The sequence below is a fragment of the Sarcophilus harrisii genome, chromosome 3 (assembly GCF_902635505.1).
Source record: "Sarcophilus harrisii chromosome 3, mSarHar1.11, whole genome shotgun sequence".
In the NCBI taxonomy this organism is placed as follows: domain Eukaryota; kingdom Metazoa; phylum Chordata; class Mammalia; order Dasyuromorphia; family Dasyuridae; genus Sarcophilus; species Sarcophilus harrisii.
The window spans coordinates 286,858,929-286,881,007 of NC_045428.1; the positions used below are offsets into that span (position 1 = coordinate 286,858,929).

General features: G+C 33.4%; 1 protein-coding gene across 5 annotated transcripts in view; it reads right to left on the bottom strand.

Moving 5' to 3' along the window:
• Positions 1 to 22,079, bottom strand: part of CD47 (CD47 molecule) — an 85,688-nt gene that overhangs the window by 16,394 nt on the left and 47,215 nt on the right. For all 5 annotated transcript variants that reach the window (XR_004232977.1, XR_004232976.1, XM_023498976.2 and 2 more), the window contains exons 4-6: positions 5,711 to 5,818; positions 2,820 to 2,912; positions 1,450 to 1,542 (exon numbers count right to left, since the gene is read on the bottom strand). Coding sequence is in view for 3 of the 5 variants with exons in the window: in XM_023498976.2 (XP_023354744.1) it covers positions 1,450 to 1,542; positions 2,820 to 2,912; positions 5,711 to 5,818 (294 nt within the window). In the remaining 2 variants the exon portion in view is untranslated. The remainder of the gene's footprint in view (positions 1 to 1,449; positions 1,543 to 2,819; positions 2,913 to 5,710; positions 5,819 to 22,079) is intronic.

The window sequence follows — 22,079 nt, forward strand, 5'->3', positions numbered from 1 at the left end:
AACTATGAGGAAGATAGTTTTAAAAACACTAAAAATGGCTCCAGCAGAACCAGGCTAACCCTGGAAAAGCTGAGTAGAGCCTGAGTTGGAATATTCAAAAGTTGTTAGAGAATATCTGTTTCTCTATTTTTGGGAAAAAAACCAGATACCATTCCTCTAGAACCCTAACTAAATAAGATTTCACTGAAAACCTACTACTGAGATAGTGGATAATTTTAAAAATTAAGAATTTGAATTAAAGTGAAATCTAATGAATTAGGTTTAGGGGAAGTGAATATGCAATTATTAGTAATTTTTATCAGAAGTATCATAAAAGTCTAAGATTCTGAGATGATTAAAGTTGAGAAGATCAAGAAAGAACTGGATACTAAAAACAGATAATCACAAAGTAAATAATCATAGGGCTTTATAATCCCTGAATGTTTCATTGTTATAACAGAAGACCAATGGAAGTCATGTATTTGAACTTCTCATCCCAGAGCTACATACAATTATCTCTGGGTCTTTAAGTTTGCAAAATGGATGGTCTTTTTTTTTTTTTTTTTAAAGTGTTGCTGAATTACATCTCAGAAAACTATTAGAGGCATCTAAAATCAATTGTTTAAACTAGAAGCAAGCGAGTTTACAGATTACCTGCTACAAATTCAGTCAAAATCTAAGAAGACAATGCCATTTTATATATCTATGATTACCAGTCTCTAAGTCCTAAGAAGGCAGGAATTATATAAAAACTTATGCTATAATATACCCAGGACCCAGCACAATGTTCTGTTTAAAGAAGTCTCTATTGGAATAAAGGAATTGAGTAATATATTTTGTTTTGTCTATTTGCTTTGGTCTGCTTCTTCATTCAAGAAGGAAAATTCCTGGAGAATAAGGGGCACTTGAATTTTTATAAGCTGAATAATATGCCTAGCTAACTACGATTGCTTAAGTGCTAAATAACAGGAATACTGCTAAATGCTATATAGTCTTTGAGAGATGAAAAAAATTTGTGCATGATGAATTTGTAATACTTGTAAACATCCTCAAAATGGTATAAAAATGTGAGACTACACTGTTATAATACTCTTAGCTCCTTTGATGAAATGAAGAGAAAATATAAGGAAAAAAAATACCCTGACTATATAACAAATGTCTCATTACACTAAGAAGATGCCATTTCTATTTGGCTTCTGCAAAAACCATTTCTTTTCTTTCAAGCAATCCTCCCCAAAACTGGATACTAACTACAGTTTTGCTTCTAACCAATGATCAAACAAGTCATCTGTTAAAAAATGTTTTCATAACAATGGAGAAAGAATTCGTTCTCATTGGGTGGAAATGAGTTTTTTAAAAAATTAAAGAATCCCAGTTAGGACAAGAGAAATTGTTTTTGAAAGTACAGTACTATTAATGCAAAAGAAAGGAAATATAACTATTCCATATATATATAAAAATATTTCTTACTTGTAATACACAGGCTTAGTCCAATGACAGCAAATATGTAACCCAATAACTGCAGAATCAATATACCAATGGCAAAGAGAGTCATCCCAAAAGCTGGAAAAAAAAACAAACATATAAACTAAATTTTTGAAAGAGGAACCTTTAAAAGTTTTTATTTCTCTTTAGGCATTTAAGATCAAAGAAATGAATACTAATTCTTTGGTTTCTTATTTTTAGAAGTTACAGGCAAAAATCATTAGGAAAATAATAGGAAATTTACATTCCTGTGGAAATCTAATAGTCTTTAGAACTATAAAACCTAAGAACTAGTCCTCTGTTCTACATTTATCCCAACAAACAGGAGGCTAGCTCAACATTTTTTAAAACATGCAATATCTTAAAAATGACACTTTTATAATTCCTCTGTATTTTATATATTTTTTTCTTTCCATATGGCTTTTTCATGCTCACACAAAATTGCTCTGGTGAAGAATTTCATTATGCAAATGTGTTCCTTCTTATAAACATTGCAATGTCTACCAAATTACCTGGCCACCTAATGAGGATTTTGAAGTTATAACAAATGAACCCCTGTTTTCAAAATGCACTAGACTCCATTTACATGACCAAAAGACTAACAGACACCAGAAAGATTAGAGTATTTAGTAATAAAAAATATCTTGGTAATTTATCTTCAAGGTAAAATAAATCATTTTATTACAGTGTGAATTTTCATAAAGCACACTTTAAAAAAATTGAAATACTAAAGATTGATGTACATATAGTCTATTCATCTCCCTGTTAAATTATAAAATTCAAAGTTTACCAAAAACAGATCAAAGAACATTTTCTGCTTTATGAACTAAAGCACTATTCTGTAGAAGTCCTTTTAAAATAATGCAAATAATGAAGAAAGAAATGGGAAAGAGATTAGTTTAGCATATACATCATAACATTTTTTTTGAAAGAAGGCCATTAGAAAGAAAGTGTTGACCACATTATTTTTATTTCTTATATAAATGTAAGATGTAGAAATCCTTTGTAGAAAAGGTTTTACTTTGCTTTTTTCTTTTATGATAACCAAACTGTGGTAAGAATAAAAAGAAATATCAAGCCATTACACAGCATGATTTCAAATCGACTGACATCAAATATATATGAAAATAGTTCATGAAATAAAATTGCTTTTTACAGAAGTTTTGAATCCCTCCAAAACCTAAAGCAGCTTAAAAATTATATCACAGTTTAAAGGTTATAATACCAAGAATAACTTGAAAAATATTTGAAGTTATTTTTGTTTAAAATTTTAAAAATTATTTCCAGCAAAGATAAAAGTAAATAAATGGCAAATGGGCAAAACATGTGCTATATAACAAGAAATGAATCTTTACCTGTCATAAATACGCAATATTGGAGTAGCACTAATGTCACAGTAGGGATTACAATTAAACCAAGTCCAGCAGCATTCTTTACTGAATATTCACCTGTTAACAGCAAAATTAATTTTAATTTTTGTGTATATTAAATTACAACTATAATGAAAATAAAGTATTTTATGTCTTTAAAAATACTTTTCTTAACTTTTTTTAGTAAAAGAACAGATACTACAGAATAGTATTCTCATGTAAAAAAAAATTAGGAAACAAGTATTTTAAAATGGCAAGATCAGTAATTAAGTCTAAATCAAAATCCGCCTCACCTCAGATTCAGCTCTTCTAAAACTGAATTCAACATCTTTCTTGCTTCCAAACTGATTTTCTACTTGTAACCACTGAATTTCTGCCTATAACTTACATTCTTCCATTATTGTTGTCTTAATTCGCTTTATCTTCTCTATTCCTAAATTCTGCTATGTCTTCAATTGAAGAGTTTCTCATATTCACCCTTTCTTTAACATTCTGATTATTACTATACTAAATCCAAGTCCCTTATCACTTCATGCCTAGATGACTACAATAAATGCCAATGTGTTCTAATTCCAATTTTTCCCTCATTTAATCCAAACTGCATGCTGCAAGATTAATTTCATCTACCATTTTGAAATATTATTTTTTAATTCAAGAGCCTGTGACAATTTCCTATTATATCAAATCCAAATTTCCCATTATATCAAATCTAAAATCTCACTGTTTTTCAAAGTTCTCCATAATTTATTTCCATATTAATTACCAAGATTATTTCTGACTACTTTCCAAATGTATAAAATGTTTCAGGTTTGTCTCTATCATAAACATGCTCAGAAATTCACTTAAAAAACAAACCAAAACAGAATCATAGAATTTGATAGGAATTCAAAAATATCCATTGACATTATTCCATACACAAAAGGAATCCTTGATATAACAACATACTCACCAAGTGATCATTCAGCCTCTACCTGAAGATTTCCCAGGAGGGAGAACCTACTACTCTCAAAGCAACCCATTCCTCTGCTGGACAACTCTTAATTAGTATGAGATTTCCTGACATCAAGCTAGCTGCCTGACAATTAAGTTGTTGCCACTTTGCAACTTTCACTCGTCTTCTGGGGCCAAACAGAACAAATCTATTTCTCCTCCACATGACAGGCCTTCAAATACTTGCCCCTAAGCCTTTTCTTTTCTGAGTTAAACATGACTAGTTCCTTCAATTAATCTTTATGTGGCTTAAACTCAAAGTCCCTTCAGCATCCTGGTTTCTCCCTTCTAGAAACACTCCAGCCTTCTAAAAACCACAGCAACCAGAACTGAGCACAATAATCCAGAAGAGGCAGAGACCTTGTTATTTCTGGAAGTCATATTCCTCTTAATGCAGTCTAAGATCATGGGAGTCTTTTTATTACTAACTAAAAAAACAATACAAACAACCCCCCCCCCCATGAAAAAAAAATGCTGACATTTGTTACAATCAGCTTTTAATCTATTTTTCAAGCCTTATCTCACAGTACTCCTCTTTACTCTCTACATATCGGTGAAAATGAAGTATTCACAGATCATCAAGCTCTGAATTTTCTTGTTTTCTCAGCATCATTTTTCCAAATACATGTAAAGACAATTTTCAACATTCATTCTTCTAAGATTTTGTGTTCCAGATTTTTTCTCCCTCCCGAAGAGAACAAGTAATCCAATATAGTTTATACATGTATAATCCTTTTAAACGTATTTTCATATTTGTCATGTTGTGCAAGAAAAGTCAGAGCAAAAGCAAAAAACAACAACAACAAAGCTCTGAATTTTCTATCATATAACTACTTACCTATTCCTAGGATGCCTTCCCACTGCCCTTTTACCTGTTCAATTCCTAACAATAATTTGATACCACTTAATCCATGAAGCCTTCTCTCAGATTTCCTATTAAGGAAAGCCCTTTTCCCCTATCCAATGAATAAACTTTTATTAAGCATTGTATGCCAAGCACAGTGCTATTCAAAATCTCTCATAGTACTTTGCTTACATCTCTCTGCACTTTTGTTTTATGTTATATTTTCATGCCAGATATCTGCCTTTCTAAACTTCTTAAGTTTTCAAGAAGCTTACAATTTAGATAAGATAGCATCCTAAATTTTTTATCTCTCCTCCCTCCCCTCATTCCTTTTTTTTTTTTTTTTTTTTTTTTGCTGAGGTGATTGGGATTAAGTGACTTTCCCAGGTCACAGTTAGGAAGTGTTAAGTGTCTGAGACCAGATTTGAACTCAGGTCCTCCTAACTTCAGGGCTGGTGCTTTTTCCACTGTGCCACCTAGCTGTCCCCTTCTTCCCCCATTCCTAATACAGCATTCTGCTGGCAATGCGTTTAGTGTCCAGATAAGTGTACTTCACACCCAAATCATGTTTATTCCTATGCCTGTTTTTGTATAAATATATATGTAACAGTACAGCAAACACAGGTATGTCAATAAACATGATTTGGGTGTGAAGTACACTTATCTGGACACACGTATATATATATTTATATACTTTAATACATATATAAGTAGGAAAAATGTATATAAACATATATTTGTATATCCACATACATATATTTTCTTTTATTTATCTAAAGTTCTTATGAGAAAATAGTCAGGCAATAGGTCTTATAATACTTTTCTTTTCCCACAACATCCAGCATATTGCTGGGAACATAGCAGGTGCTCAATATTTATTGATAGACTATTGAGCCTCATGGGGTCAGTATATCCCAGGGTCCAGAGGTACCTGAATTGACCCACTTTAAAATAACACACTGTACTGAATTAATGCAATAAAGATAATTAGTCATAACTCTATACCCTGAGATGAAGCCTTTTGTTACCCAGTATAACTTACCTGGTACAAAGAGAACAGCCCCAACAATAACTACCACAGTAAGGGCTAATCCAGCAATAATTAATCCAATAGTTTTCTCACTTGTACAGTTGGATTTATATTTAAGTGCTTAAAAGAAAAAAAAAAAAAGAGAGAGTTACTTCAACTCAATCTTAAACATTTTTTCCTACAATTTCTTGTAACTAAATATAATAATAATAATAACAACTAACTTTAACTCTAAATACAATAATAATAACTTATCACATTAGGTAAAGCTATGCCACTTTATTGGGCAGCTTCATTCCCTCAGACTTTTAATTCAGATAGAAAATTACAGTTAAAATGTTGACCCTTTGAGGCTATAAAGGAGCTCCAATTTTTCTGGTGTGGTCACTCCCTTATCAGCAGAGGCAATCAAACTACCAACCCTTCTTGGCTAAGTTATTCCATGAATACTCCACAGGAAGCTAAGAGGATAGATAGTGAGTTAAAAAAAAAACAAACAAACCTGGAATCATACAAATTCTAGAAGAGTAGGCTTTATGTTACATTAAATGAAATGATCAAGTAAACCATTGGTTTTCATAACAAAACAGGAGATAAAATGTATACAATTGAAGTTTTCATACTTAAAAGAAAATTAAAGGAAAACATTTTTATATTCTCTCTATATATATATTATACTCACTCATCATTTCTATTAAAAAATATCAAAAGTTAGCATCCCAATTTTTTCCCTGACAACTTTGCTATCAATTTAAAAATAGCATATGTTATAGGTACTTTAAAAAACTGCATTAAAGATTTACTTTTCTAATCATGTTTTAGTTTGCTAAAATTACTTTATGAGAAGCAGCACAGCATAGTAAAAGGGGATTGACCCTAGAGTCCAGAAGACCTATATTCAAGCTCTGCCTCTGCACTTAATGGTAATTCTGGAACAAGTGATCCAGATGATAGAGGAATAAACATTTTATTTTCTCTAGGTTTTGTGAAATCTCAAAAACTTCCCAAAACAGTAATTATATGTAACAGGTAAAGCAATTGCAATTATATCCACAGGTCAAGATACTAAGAAACCTAACAATATTAGGACCTGATGAATTGATAGCAGATAAGACTAAGATCATTCAACACTCCCTCTCCCACAATCTACCAAACTGACTTATGCTCTGGGATACACTCAGTATTTCCCTCTTGCTGCTGCAGCCTCTGCTAGTACACCATTTCTCTATTCTCTCACCAATGTTCTGTGAGGACAATCAGCAGACACCAAAACTCTGCCCGTCCCCTTGGGGAGGAAGAGAAAGCATAGCAAAGTGGAAACTGTAGGATACAGGAAAATGGGATGCTAGCATGTGGGGGTGAGGAAAAGGGTTAGAAAACTACATGAGGTATTTAGGAAAAGGGCCTGGAATCCAGCTGTGCCCATTTTTGTACCCCCTTCCTCCCTACCTCCTGAACATACTTGGGAATGAAACTGGCAAAAATGAATTTACCAATGTGGGAGGAAACTTGAGAAAGCTGTGACACTTAAAATGAAGAGGATCTGCCATCAAAGGGGGAAAGAGTCAGAAAATGTACAACAGGGAAATAAAAAAACAAAATCACTAAGGATTTTAGGGGGAAAAATTTTGGTAAAACAAAACAAAAAACCTTAAAGTACAAGAGAAAAACCAACAGGAAGAACATTAAAGCATAAGGGAAAGTAACCACCAAGACATTTAAATGATTAAAATGTTCTAAATAAATATTGTAAGACAAAGGAAATTGAACCAATATTTGACACAGCAAAGAAAACTAATTATTCCCTAAAGCATATATAATCACAGTGGAATGATGATGAATAGTTCAAAACAGAGATAAGAATCCTAAAAGTAAAAACTAAAAGGGAAAGAAAGTTATAGAATTTATGGCTTGCATAGCAAAAATAATTAACTTAATAGGAAAACTTGAATCCATGGTGGTAAAGTTTTCTCTGCAGAAATAAAAGAGAAAACAAGTGATAGGGAATAATACCTACTAGAGGCAGCATTTATATATCATTTTAACATTTGCAAATTGTTGTATATTTATTATCATTTAATCATCACAACAACACTATGCAGTAAATATTGTTATCATCTCCATGTTCCAGATGAGGAAATGAGAGAAGTCAGGTTACTTGTCTGAGATCACACTGCTATCAAGTGTCAAGGGATAGAATTTGAACTTAGGTCTTTCTGATTCCGAATCTAGGACTCTTAGCTACTGCAACACTAACCTGTCTAAATGTAAGTTTACTTAAGTGAAAAACAATTTAGAATAAAAGAAGCAAAATGTAAAATGTTAAATGACATTATCTCTAGGTAAACAAAACATACTAGTCTCAAAGACAGGACACTTAAGAGACATATCACCTTGAAGGAGGATCGTATCTCCTTGAAAAATGAAAAAAAAAAAAAAAAAAAAAAAAAAAAAAAAAAGAACATCATAATATAAGAAATAGTAGGAAAGTTGACAGAACTTCTAAAAGAGAAAAGAAAATGTCAATCAAAAAAATCCATAGATTGTCCCCAGATGAAAAACAAAAACCCTAAACTGCCAACTCCAAGACACATAGCAGTTAAATTTAACAATTCCAATGATAAATGAGAATTTCTGGTGGAACAAGGTTGGTGGAAAAAAGCCAGGAAGTTGACAGAGCTCTCCCCCAGTTTTCTTTAAGAAAAACTTTAAGTCAAGTCTCTAAATAGACTCTAGAGCAAGAGAACCCACAAAAAGATAAAGTAAAATATCTTTCCAGTTTCAGATAACTTAGAAGAACTTCAGAACTTCACTTGCATTAAGGGGAGCACAGCCCAGCACAACAGTGTTCAGGCAAGCCAGTGGGAGACCCTTAAACACAACAGAGATCAGCATCTGAGGTACCTCACTCCTGCCACAGCATGTGAACTGTGAGGCCTCCAGTTTCAGAACAGAAGAGAAATTGTGAGCCCTGGAATTCAGGCTCAACAGATGCATCTAGATTGAGCCAACCTAATAAGAGTAGGCAAGTAATTGGAACCTTTGGCCGCAGCATGGAAAGCCAGTGATAAAGCCCTGTTTCCCAGCAAAAGAAGTTTGGGACAATGTCCCCTACCTCCAGGAGCAGAGCTCAATTTTAAAAGCCACAAAATACGCTAAAAAATGAGCAAGAAACAAAAGACCACGATTAAAGAAAGCTACATAGCAACATGAAGGATCAAAACACAAACCTGGATAAAGAAAACAGTCAAAATTCTTATATGCAAAACCTCAAAGAAAAATGAATATGAATTGGTCCCAAGCCCAAAAGCATTCTTGAAAGAGCTCAAAAAGGATTTTTAAATCAAATAAGAGAAATAAAATAAAAATTGGGAAAAGAAATAAAAAAGGAGTAGGAGAGATTCAAGAATATGGAGAAAGAAAGACAGGGCATCTATATGTCACAGTGAATAGGACACCCACCCTGGAGTCAGGAGAACCTGAGTTCAAATCCAACTTCAGACATTTGACACTTGCTAGTTATCTGGCCCTGAGAGGAATTCACTTAAGCCCAATTTCCGGGACAAACATAACCAAACCAAACCAAACCAAACCATTCCCTCTCCCCAAAAAGAAAAGACAAAAGTTGACTAAAGAAAACAATTCCTAAAAAAAAATACAATTAGCCAAATGGAAAAAAAATCCACTGAAGAAAACAATTTCTTTAAAAAAAAAAAAAAAAAAACAGAATTAGGGAAAGGGAAAAAAAGGAGGTGCAAAAGCTAATTAAAAGAAAATAATTTCTTAAAAATTAGAATTGGGCAAATGGAAACTAACTAATGATTCTATGAGACATCAAAAATTAGTCAAACAAAATGACAAAATAGAAGAAAATGTACCTCATTGAAAGAACAAATAACCTGGAAAACAGATCCAGCAAAGAGAATTTAAGAATCACTGGACTATTTGAGAGCCTTGATTAAAAAACAAACAAAACAAAACAAAATGCTTGGACAGCATCGTTCAAGAATTTATCAAGGAAAACTGCCCTGATATCCTAGAAGCAGAGGGTAAAATAATCATTGAAAAAAAATCTACCAAATATTTCTTGAAAGAGATTCCAAAATGAAAATTCCAAGGAATATTGTACCCAAATTCCAGAATTATCAAGTCAAAGAGAGGAAGCACAGTCAGGATTATAGGACTTACCAGTTTTCTACATTAAAGGATCAGAGGGCTTGGAATGTAATACTCCAGAAATCAAAGGAGTGTGGATTACAACCAAGAATCAACTACCCAGCAAAAATGAACATACTTTCAGGAGAAAAGATAGACACATTCAATGAAATAGGGAACTTTCAAAGTCTTCTAGTGAAAAGACCAAAGCTAAACAGAAAATTTGGTCTTCAAATACAAGACTCAAGAGAAGCATAAATGGTAAATAGGAAAGAAAAAACCAAAAAAAAAATGTTATTTAATAAGATTAAACTGTTTACCATCCCTACATAGGAAGATGATATTTGTAACTCTTGGGAACGGTACTTTATTAGGTTACTTTGAAAGATTATCTATATAGACAAAGGATGTAGGTAAAAGCTGACAGTGAAGTGATGATATAGAAAAAAAAAAAATAGGGGTAAGAAAAAGGATTGTACCAGGAGAAAAGAAACAGAGAGGCAAAATAAGGTAAATTACATCACATGAAGAGGTGAAAAGACATTTTACAGTTGAAGAAAAGAAGGGAGGTAGGATAAGCACTCTTTGAACCTTACTCTCATTGTATTTGGCTCAAAGAAGGAATAATATACGCAGTCAGATATAGAAAATTATCTTACCATACAAGGAAATAGGAGAAAGAGGAAAACAAAAAGAAGAATGAATAGAAGGGAAGGCAAAAGAAGTGAGGGAAAGTGAAAAGAAAAGGGAGGAAGGATAATAGAAAGGAGAACAGACTGAGTGAGGTGATGGGCTGAGGGACAGGGTGAAAAAAGAGAGAGAAAAGTAGAAATGGGGAAAATAGTTTGGAGGGAAATGCATAATTAGTAAATATAACTGTGAATGTGAATGGGATAAACTCTCCCATGTAATGAAAGCAGACAGGAGAGTAGATTAAAAACCCCAATCCTCCAATATGTTGTTTACAGAAACACATTTGAAGTAGAGAGAAACACATAGAATATATTATGCTTCAACTGAAATAAAAAAAAAAAAAGGCAGGCACAGTTATCCTCATCTCAGACAAAGCAAAAGCAAAAATGGATCTAATTTAAAAAGATAAAGAAGGAAACTATATCTTGCCAAAAGATGCACAAAGAAGTTATATCAATACTAAATATATGCACCAAGTGGTATAGCACTCAGATTTTTAGAGGAATTGAGTTACAGAAAGAAATAGACAGCAAAATTATACTAGTGGGGAACCTCAAACCTCCCTCTCTGAATTAGATTAAATCTAACCACAAAATAAACAAGAAGTTAAGGAGATGATTAGACTTATAGAAGAGTTAGATATAAGAGACCTCTGGAAAAAACTAAATGGGGATAGAAAGAATACATTTCTTTTTTTCAGTAGGACATGATTCTTATCCCAAACTGATGATGTATTAGTACATAAAAATGTCACAATCAAATGCAGAAAGATAGAAATATTAATTGTCCCTTTTTTAGATCATGATGATATAAAAATGATGTATAAGAAGGGGCCATGGAAAAATGGATGAATCCTAAATAGTAATAATCAATAATTTCATCAAAAAGAATGACAATAATGAGATAATATTCCAAAACTTATGGGATACAGCCAGAACAATATTTAGGAGAAATTTTATGCCTATAAATAGAGAAAGAGATCAATGAATAGAGTATGTAACTTAAAATATCTATTAAAAGAATAAATTAAAAATCATCAATCAAATGTCAAATGAGAAAATCAAAGATCAATTAAACTGAAAACAAGAAATCTATTGAGCTAATAATTTTTGATTTTATGAAGAAAAAACCCACCAATATGATAAAGTCTTTAGTAAATTTGACTTAAAAAAGAAATAAGAAAAACAAATCACCAGTATTGAGGAAAAAGGTAAATTCACCACTAATGAAGAGGAAATTAAAGCAATAATTAGGAACTATTTTCCCCAACTGTATGCCAATAAATCTGAAAAGCTAAGTGAAATGGATAAATACTTAATAAAAATATAGATTTTTCCAGATTATCAGAAGAAGAAATAAAATATTTAAGTAATCCTATTTTAGAAAAAGGAATTGAGCATGCCATCAATGAACTGCCTAAGAAAAAATCTCCAAGGCTACATGTATTGACAAGTAAATCCTACCAAATGGTCAAAGAAAAAAAAAAAACAATCCTAATAATAAATAAATTATTTTTAAAAATAGCTGAAATCTTATCAACTTCTTTTTATGACACAAATATATTGCTTATAACTAAACCAGGAAGAACCAAAAACAGACAAATAAAATTATAGACTAATTTCATGGATATCGATGCAAAAGTTTTAAATAAAATTTAAATAAATTTAAATAAAATTGTAAAGAGATTATAACAATACATCATGAGATTGATACACTATGACCATGTAGGACTTGTATTAGGAATGCAGGGTTCGTTCACTATTAGTAAAACTATCAACAATATGTTAATTACAAAACTAACAGAAACTATATCTCAATAGATACAGAAAAAGGTTTTGATAAAATGTAGCACTGATTCATATTAAAAATATTAGCGGGCACAGGAATAGAGTTTTCCTTAAAATGATAAGTAGCATCTACCCATCAACAAAAGACGACAGATAAAGATAACAACAAACATTGGAGGGCATGTGGAAAAACTAGGACACTCATGCCTCATTGGTGGAGTTATGAACTGATCCAACAACTCTGGAGAGCAATTTAGAGCTATGCCCAAAAGGCTATAAAACTGTGCATACCCTTTCATCTAGCAATTACTACTGGGAATATGTGGGAAAAGAACCCACATATATACAAAAAGCAGCTTTTTTTGTAGTGGCAAGGAATTGGAAAATTGAGTAGATGTCCATCAGTTGGAGAATGGCTACACAAGTATGATATGTGAAATATTAGTATGATTAGTGAAATATTTTTGTTTTATAAGAAATGAAGAGCAGGTTGAATTCAGAAAAGTCTGAAAAGACTTACATGAACTGATGCTAAGTGAAGTGAACAGAACCAAGAGAACACTGCACACAACAACAGCAAGATTATGTGATAATCAACTTTGATGATCTTGACTCTTCTCAGCAATTCAGTGATTCAAGGCAATTTCAATAGCCTTAGGATGCAAAAAGTCATCCATATCCAAAGAGAGAACGATGGAGATTGAATGTGAATCAAAGCATAGTATTTTCACCTTTTTTGTTTGTGGTTTGCTTTTTCTGTCTTGTGGTTTTCCCCCTTTTGGTCTGATTTTTCTTAGACATGACAAACATAGAAATATGTTTAGAAAAATTGTACGTGTTGGGGAGGGGAGAGAAAAGGAAGGAAAAGAATTTCGGGACGCAAAATCTTTTTTTTTTTCTCTCCCTATTTTTTTTTTTATTTAATAGCCTTTTATTTACAGGATATATGCATGGGTAACTTTACAGCATTAACAATTGCCAAACCTCTTGTTCCAATTTTTCACCTCTTCCCCCCCCCACCCCCTCCCCTAGATGGCAGGATGACCAGTAGATGTTAAATATATAAAAATATAAATTAGATACACAATAAGTATACATGACCAAAACGTTAATTTGCTGTACAAAAAGAATCAGACTCTGAAATATTGTACAATTAGCTTGTGAAGGAAAAATGCAGGTGTGCGGGATTGGGAATTCAATGTAATGGTTTTTAGTCATCTCCCAGAGTTCTTTTTCTGGGCATAGCTGGTTCAGTTCATTACTGCTCCATTGGAAATGATTTGGCTGATCTTGTTGCTGAGGATGGCCTGGTCCATCAGAACTGGTCATCATATAGTATTGTTGTTGAAGTATATAATGATCTCCTGGTCCTGCTCATTTCACTCAGCATCAGTTCGTGTAAGTCTCTCCAGGCCTTTCTGAAATCATCCTGTTGGTCATTTCTTACAGAACAGTAATATTCCATAATATTCATATACCACAATTTATTCAGCCATTCTCCAACTGATGGACATCCATTCAGTTTCCAGTTTTTAGCCACTACAAAAAGGGCTGCCACAAACATTCGTGCACATACAGGCGGGACACAAAATCTTACAAAAATGAATGTTTGGAACTATCTTTGTATATTTAGAAAAATAAAATATTGTTGAGGAAAAAAATAAATAAAACTAGCAGGAGATTATCTGCAATGGAGATAAGTTAAAAGTTAAGGAATGAAACAAGGTTGCCCATTATCACCAATATTGTTCAATATAGTAGCATTAACAATAAGAGATGAAAAAGAAATTTAAGGAACTAAAATAGGCAATGAGGAAACAAGACTATGACTCTGTGCAGATGATTTAATGGCAAATTTAGAGAATCCTAAAGAATCAACTAAAAACTATTTGAAATTATTAAATTTGCAATTTATAATAACTGGAATAATGTCCAATAATATTATATTATAATTAATAATTAATGACTACTTAGTGATGTTGCAGGATATAAAATAAACCCACATAAATAATCAACATTTCTGTATATTACTAAAAAAGCCCAATAGCAAGAGACAAAAAGAAAAATCACACATAAAGTAACTGTAGACAATAAAATATTTGGCACTTTACCTGCCAAGACAAACCCAGGAATTATGTAAACACAATTACAAAATGCTTTTGACATAAAGTCAAATCTAAATATCTGGGAAAATATCAATTGCTCATGGTAGACTGAACTAATATAAAAAAATTAAAATTCTACCTAAATTAATTTACTTAGTGTACTAATCAAACTACCAAAAAGTATTTTAAAGAGCTAGAAAAAAAAATTCATCTGGAAGAACAAAAGGTCAGGGATATCAAGGGAATTAATGAAAAAAAAAAAAAAAAAAAAAAAAGCAAAGTAAGGTAGCCTATTCCTACCAGATCTAAAAGCTATATTATTTATAAAGCAGCTTTCTCAAAGCTAAGAAATAGAATAGTGGATCAGTGGCAAAGAATTGGAAATTGAGAGGATGCTCATGAATTGGGAAATGGCTGAACATGTTATAATATATGGATATAATGGTGCTATAAGAAATGATGAGCAGGCAGATTAAAAAAACCCAGAAAAACTTGATATGAACTGATGCTGAGTGAAGGAAGCACAACCAAAACATTACACACAGTAACAGCAATAATACACGATGAGAAATTATTAGACTTAACTCTTTTTCTCAATATAATGCCAAAAGACTCATGACTGGAAATGTTATCCTCATTCATAGAAATAATCTGAATATATATCAAAGCACACTAATTTTTTTCCTCTTTCTTACAGTTTTCTCCTCTTTTATGATTCTTCTCTCACAACATGACTGATATGAAATGTTTAACATGATAGTACATGCATAACCTATATCAGCTTGTTTGCCATCTTGGAGAGGGGGGAGAGAAGGAGTTATGGGGAAAAAAAAACCTTGGAAATCAGACTCATGTAAAAGTGAATATTGAAAACCATCTTTACATGTAATTGGAAAAATATATATAATACTAGCAAATAGGAAAAAATAAACAATAAATTCTGCAAATGACCAGGAGAAAGACCTTCCAACATGAGAAAAGGAAACTTGAATTTCAACACAAGATTATTCTGCATGAATAATCACAGAATGGTATGGGATAATATATTCTGAACAACCAAAGAGCTCAAGATGAAACTCAAAATGACATACCCTAGAAACCTGAGCCTACTCATCAATGAAAAAAAGATAGACCTTACTCAATGATAGGCATCTGAAGCATTCCTACCAAAATAAATTTACTTGATTTATAAATACCCTAGATCACACAAACATAAATAAAAGTAAATAAATATAGCTACTATGAAAAATACAAGTAATGGACTAAATTATAGCATCTTTAAAAACTTTGTAAGGGGAAAAATTAGAAAAATGAAAGATACCTAGTGACAGCTGAACCCAAATTTCAATCACAACAAAATAACAGCAGAGGAACCATTAAGAAACTTTTCACTAAAAATATACAGTGGAATAAAGATGAAAGTGGAACTTAAATAGGAGCCATATGGACAGAGAATGAGGCCTACGAATTAAACTTATGTTTACAGACATTTACATACACACACACACACACACACGTGTGCATCCACATTCTCCTCCCTGCAGATAAATCAGTTTTTTTGTTTTGTTTTGATGGAAGTAATTGGTAGTAGTAGTAGTTGGTGGTGTTATTTGTACTTTGTTCACAAAGATGATCAAAGATATCAGGAAGGTGATGTCTTGATTTGCAAGTTAATTGAAGGGTTGTGCAAAGTCCACCAGTCTTAGCTCCTCCAGAGCCATCTCAAAGTAAACTACAGAATGGGCACTGCATAAAAGGAAAGAAGAAAGTTGGGAGATGGAAGAAAATGTTTTCCAAACCAATTGAGTCAATAAAAGCAATTAAAGGAAAAGAATTCCCATGAAGAGGAGTTATGGGTGAGGTATCAAATGGAAGAAATCTGAATTTAGATATGGAAAGGAACTCCCTAATGATGAGCTTTCCCATGGTATGTGGCTGGAGTAATGGGCAAAGAGATGTTATATAATGGAAGACAGAGATCTTAAAATACTTATAATCTGAAAGAATTTTGTGCTTAGAGACCACAACCTCTGAGGGAATATTTATGTCTCCATGGACAACACCCTACACATCAAGAAAAAGGGAATCACCTCAGAGATGTTGGGGGAAACCTGAATCAAGAAGATTAAGATAATATGGACCCACATATCTTGGGAAAGAAAATCACCAATCAGAGAGAAAGGGATGGAAATCAACTACATGATTAAGGATACAGAGAAATGTAAATTTTGACATTGAGGTAATACTCTATTTTCCTCTCAGTTTCCCACAGGAAGTGATACTTCAAAGAATGAGGCATACAATTGAAAAAACTGGGGAAAAGGGAAACATCTACTAGGCTAATAACAGAAACTATTTAGAAGGAACTCAAAATAAGTAATTAAGAAGCTGAGAATAAATAAATTTTAAGACTATGAATCAAAAAATAAAAGTGAAGAACAGAAAGAGAAAAGAATTAATGAAGAGGAAGACAAAATAAAATTATTTTTTTGAAAAGGGTACAGAATTAAAAAAAGAATCCTAAACCAACAAAAGAAGTTGAAGGGGAGAAGAGGATAGAGTACATTTCATTTAAATATTTAACTGATTTTTTTTCCCCAAAAAATAAAAGAGAAGAGAAAACAACTAGATGAAACAGTGGATAGAGTACTGGCCTTGTGGTCAGGAAGACCTGAGTTCAAATGTGACCTCAGATGCATAATTACACTTAGCTATATGACCCTGGAAAAGTGCTTTGGGCCCCTATCAAAAACAAAACAAAACAAAAAACAAAAAATAAAATAAAAAGAGAAAAAAGAAAAATGAATAAATATGAGTAGATTAATAAAACTAGGGAAAGGAGTGTCAAATGAAAGGAAGCAGGTCTTGAGGATGATAGAAGAGAACCTAATGGAAGAAGGTCATGCCAGAATGATTAGACAAAAATAACTGAAAGAAGAAACTGTTATTTAAAAACAGGAAGAATATATATTTTTAAAAAATTCTAATTCAGAAAAAAGTAATATGAATCTAACATAACTTTAAATGAGAATGGATTAAATAACTAAAGTAAACATGACAAATTGGATAAGAAAATATAATCCCACAATTCATTGCTTACAAGCAACCTGAAAGTACAAAAATATTCACAGAATGAGAGGCTAGAACAAAATTTACTATGCACCAAGCAAATCCCAAAAAGCAAAAATTGCAATCATGCCATCACACAAAGCAAAATCAAAAATTAGTATTATTTTAAAATGAGAAATTAGATTAAACTGAAAGGAATGCTAAACAACCAATATCAGTATTAAACTTATATGTTCCAAATGCTACCTAAAAAGTCATAAAAGAAAAATTAACTGAAATACAAAAAAAAAAAAAATTCAGCAAAAACTAGACTATTACCTTTCTCTAGATCTGCACAAATATAAAATATAAACAAAAGGGAAAATATAGATATGAACAAATGCTGAAGAAACAAGATATGAAATAGCTAAAGAATTATACACATGCAAGTGAATCCAAGCATTATCAAGACAAAAAAATTGCAAATAAACTCAGAAAGGGAGAAGTAGTTATAAAGGGCTGAAACTCTGAGTTGATGCACTGAAGTTGGACAACAGATCACTTAAGGCTAACTACCGATTGGACAATACTCTATTAGCATATGCTTCAAAAATGGCCCACCCCACTATTCTGTGTTGGTTCAGTCTTTTGGTGTATACAGAGAATTGTGGGAAGGATTAGGGGGGAGTAAGACAAGCCAGAGTCATTTTGGCAGTAGACAAGGAAAAAGGAGATCGGGGAGATGCTGCATCTATCCAATTCACTTCTACCTCTAAATAGCAAGAAGAAAGACCAAGGACTTTAGTTTAACCTGACTCCGGCTGATTCTAAGGCATCCAGGGTGCTAACTCAGTCATCACATTTGGTGCCCAATGTGTGGACCAAGGACCCTAATTTCACTGAAGAAGTCCCTGGTGAACAGGAAATAGGGTGAGTATTTTAATAGACAAACAGGGAACCTACTTTTAAGGGCTAAACTAGTAACCTTTTCTAGCTGAAATGGGGCAGATGTTAGGAAAAGATTCTCCCCCACCCCCAACCCCAGGCCCACCCCCGCCCCAAGGGGGCGCTATAGAAAGCATACTTAAGTTGATCCAGGGACATGACTTAATTGTAACTTTGGAGCAGATCGCTGGACTCTTGGGTACATTAGAATGCACATTCCCTTGGTTCTTAAAGGAAGATGTAGGGACAGATAATTGGAAACTAGTAGGAGATCAACTATGTGAATACTACAACGATAAAGGTCCTGGTTCAATTTCCAAGGAAACATTCTATATATACACAACATAATACAATTAGCCTTAAAGAATCCTGCAAGTTATAGAATAAAGAAAAAATTCTAAGAATGGCCAGATGAGGATGTGTGAGGAAAAAGAGGGCAAAGAATGGATTAATGCCAATATCACCAGAGGGCATGAGGAGTTAAGTGAGGATGAAGGAACTGGCAAAGGGCATGGTGATTCTCCTTCTCACAGAGAAGCTTCAACCCCATCTATACTGGAACTGGTTCTTGACACATCCCCATCAACTTCACCTTCCAGGATAGAGGGAGGAGGAGGAGTGAGAGGGGCTGTGACACCACCAGCACTTCTTCCCCAGCAATCATCCCCTCCTATGACTAGATTGCAAAAGGCACTAATTAAAGCCACAGAAGAAGGGCAGGATATAGCTGATTTGAAAATAGGAATGTATTCTGTGATTCAACAGCTTAACGCTTCAGGTCAAGAAAGTAGAAGATACATTCTTTTGATATAGAAATCCTCAAAGACCTGAAAAAGGCTTGCACTCTTTATGGGGCTACATCAGCTTATGTTAAGATGTTATTACAGAATTTGGCATAGTAGGCTTGACCATTTCACCTCCTGAGAATACTTACAAAACAGTGTTCATCCATACACTGATGTGGGAAACTAGGGAATGTGTAGATAATATCCCAGTCACTAATACAGGTAGACAATGTGTGATTTATCAATCAGGAGAAATAATAGCATCAGATTTATTGATACAAACTCCTAATAAGAAATCTGGTGATAGTCGCCCAGATTCTGACTCCAAGCAAAAAAATCCAGGGATATACTGGACAGCAGCTGTGAAAGCTGACTGACCTATGCTCACTATCTATATAAATGGCATACCATTAGAAGGATTGGTAGACACAGGTGCAGATCGTACAGTCATTAGAGGTGCCAACTGGCCCAGTCACTGGCCAAAGATTAAGGTAGACACCTACATGTCTGGCATAGGGGGATCAATAGCAGCTGAAGTGAGTGTTACCCCTTTGAGATGGACTTTTGAAGGTGAAACAGGAGTTTTTACTCCTTTTATAGTTGAAAAAATTCCCATCAATCTGTGGGGAAAAGACATTTTACAACAATTAGGATTACAAATGAGTACTTTAGTTTTTTAGGCAGGGCTGCTGTTGAAGGCCTGCCAACACTTTCACCTGTTCCTATCCAATGGAAAACTGATAACACCAGTGTGGATAGAACAATGGCTCTTAGGTAGCGTTAAAATTCAGGCCTTATTAGATATAATACAGGAGCAACTTGACCAAGGACACTTACAACTTTCTCTAAGTCCTTAGAATTCCCAAGTATTTGTTGTAAGAAAGAAATCTGGAAAATGTAGGATGTTGACTGATTTAAGAAAGGTAAATGAACAGATGGAAACTATGGTAACTCTTCAAGCTGAACTTCCATCTCCTACTCAATTGCCTAGAGAATGGCCTCTTTGGGTTACAGACATTAAGGATTATTTCTATTCTATCCCTCTAGATAAGGAAGATATAAAAAGATTTGCCTTTTCAGTGCCCAGTGTTAATTTAGCTGAGCCCTATAAAAGATATGAATGGACAGTTTTGCCACAGGCAATGAAAAACAGCCCTACTATGTGTCAAATGTATGTTTCTGCTGCTCTTACTCCAGTAAGAAAAGCATTTCCAAAAGTTATGTTGTTACATTACATGGTTGATATATTGGGATGTGCACCTGAGGAACAAATGTTAGAAGCACTTCTACAAAAGACCATAGAAACACTAAGGAACTACAAATTGTACATAGCTCCAGAAAAAATTCAAAGACATTTCCTTTTCAATATTTAGGATATGAAGTATACCCGAAGGTGTTTACAATACAAAAGCTTTCCTTAAGAACAGACAAGCTAAACACCTTAAATGATTTTCAGAAATTGATAGGAGATATCCAATGGATGTGTCCAGTGTTAGGTTTGACTACCTATCAATTGCAACCATTATATAACATTTTAAGGGGAGACAGTGCTTTAAACTCACCATGCCAGCTTACAAAAGAGCCTCAAGAGGCTTTGAGAGGAGTTGAATTGGCTTTATCCAATGTGGTTGAAAAAGTCACTCAAAAACCTTTGGAAATCAGTTTTTGCTACACAAGAGGCACCTACAGTAGTCCTTCATCAAGGAGACAGTATGATAGAGAGGGTGAACCTCCCAGCACAACCAGAACAAAGCCTTACTCCTTACCCAGTGCTTGTGGCTAGAATTTTATTAAAGGCCATTAAGCGAGCATTAAGCGATAATTGTACAATTATCTGGGACAAGACCTGACAAGATATACACCTTTTATACTAATGCACAAATATGTTGTGAAACCATCCCAGAGTGGCAAATATTATTGGCCACAATTCCAAATTTTACACATGGGTCTCCATTAAAGATAACCAGACTATTACATAACTGGCGATGAAGAAAAAGTTTCTAAAGTTCCTCTTAAAAGACCAACTATCTTTACAGATGCATGAAAACATAATATTTGTGCTGTATATTCTCGTGACTTAATTATAAAAGAAAGTAATCAGAACTCCTCTTCAGTCCACTTAGCAGAATTAATTGTATGCAATCATTCTAGTTCTTACTTATTATCCAGGAGATACATATATATATATATATATATATATATATATATATATATATATATATATATAAATATCTGATTTGGACTATTCAGTAGGTGTGTACAAAGAATTGCCACAGCCCAAGTAAAATTTGTAGCCTCTAATATATATATCAGCTCTTTAAGGAACTTCAAGAGCAAGTGAGAAAGCATCCATGTAAGATTTATATTTTACATGTCCACTCTCATAGTGGACTTCCAGGTCCTATTTTTGATGGTAATTCAAAGGCAGATAGTCTTCTAACCATGTTGGCCAACACTCCTTTATTTCAAGAAGCCCAAGAATCTCATTTTAAATATTATCAGGCTGCTTAAGCTTTACATTTAATTTGGAATAACAAGAGAGGAAGTTAGGAGCATAGTAAAAACCTATACAGCTTGCCTGCCTTTCCATGCTCCTATACTGCCTCCAGGGAAGAACCCTCGTTGTTTGAGACCCAATGAAATTTGGCAAATGGATGTGACCCATCATAAATCTTTTGGTCGTCTATCTTTTATCCACGTTGTGGTAGACACCTTTTTGGGATTCACTTTTGCAATACCAGCAGCAAAAGAGACGGCCTGAATGGTCACTGAATTACTTATACAGGCATTTGCAATTATGGGTGTGCCACAAGCAATAAAAACAGACAATGGACCTGCATATACCTCTAAACATTTTGCACAC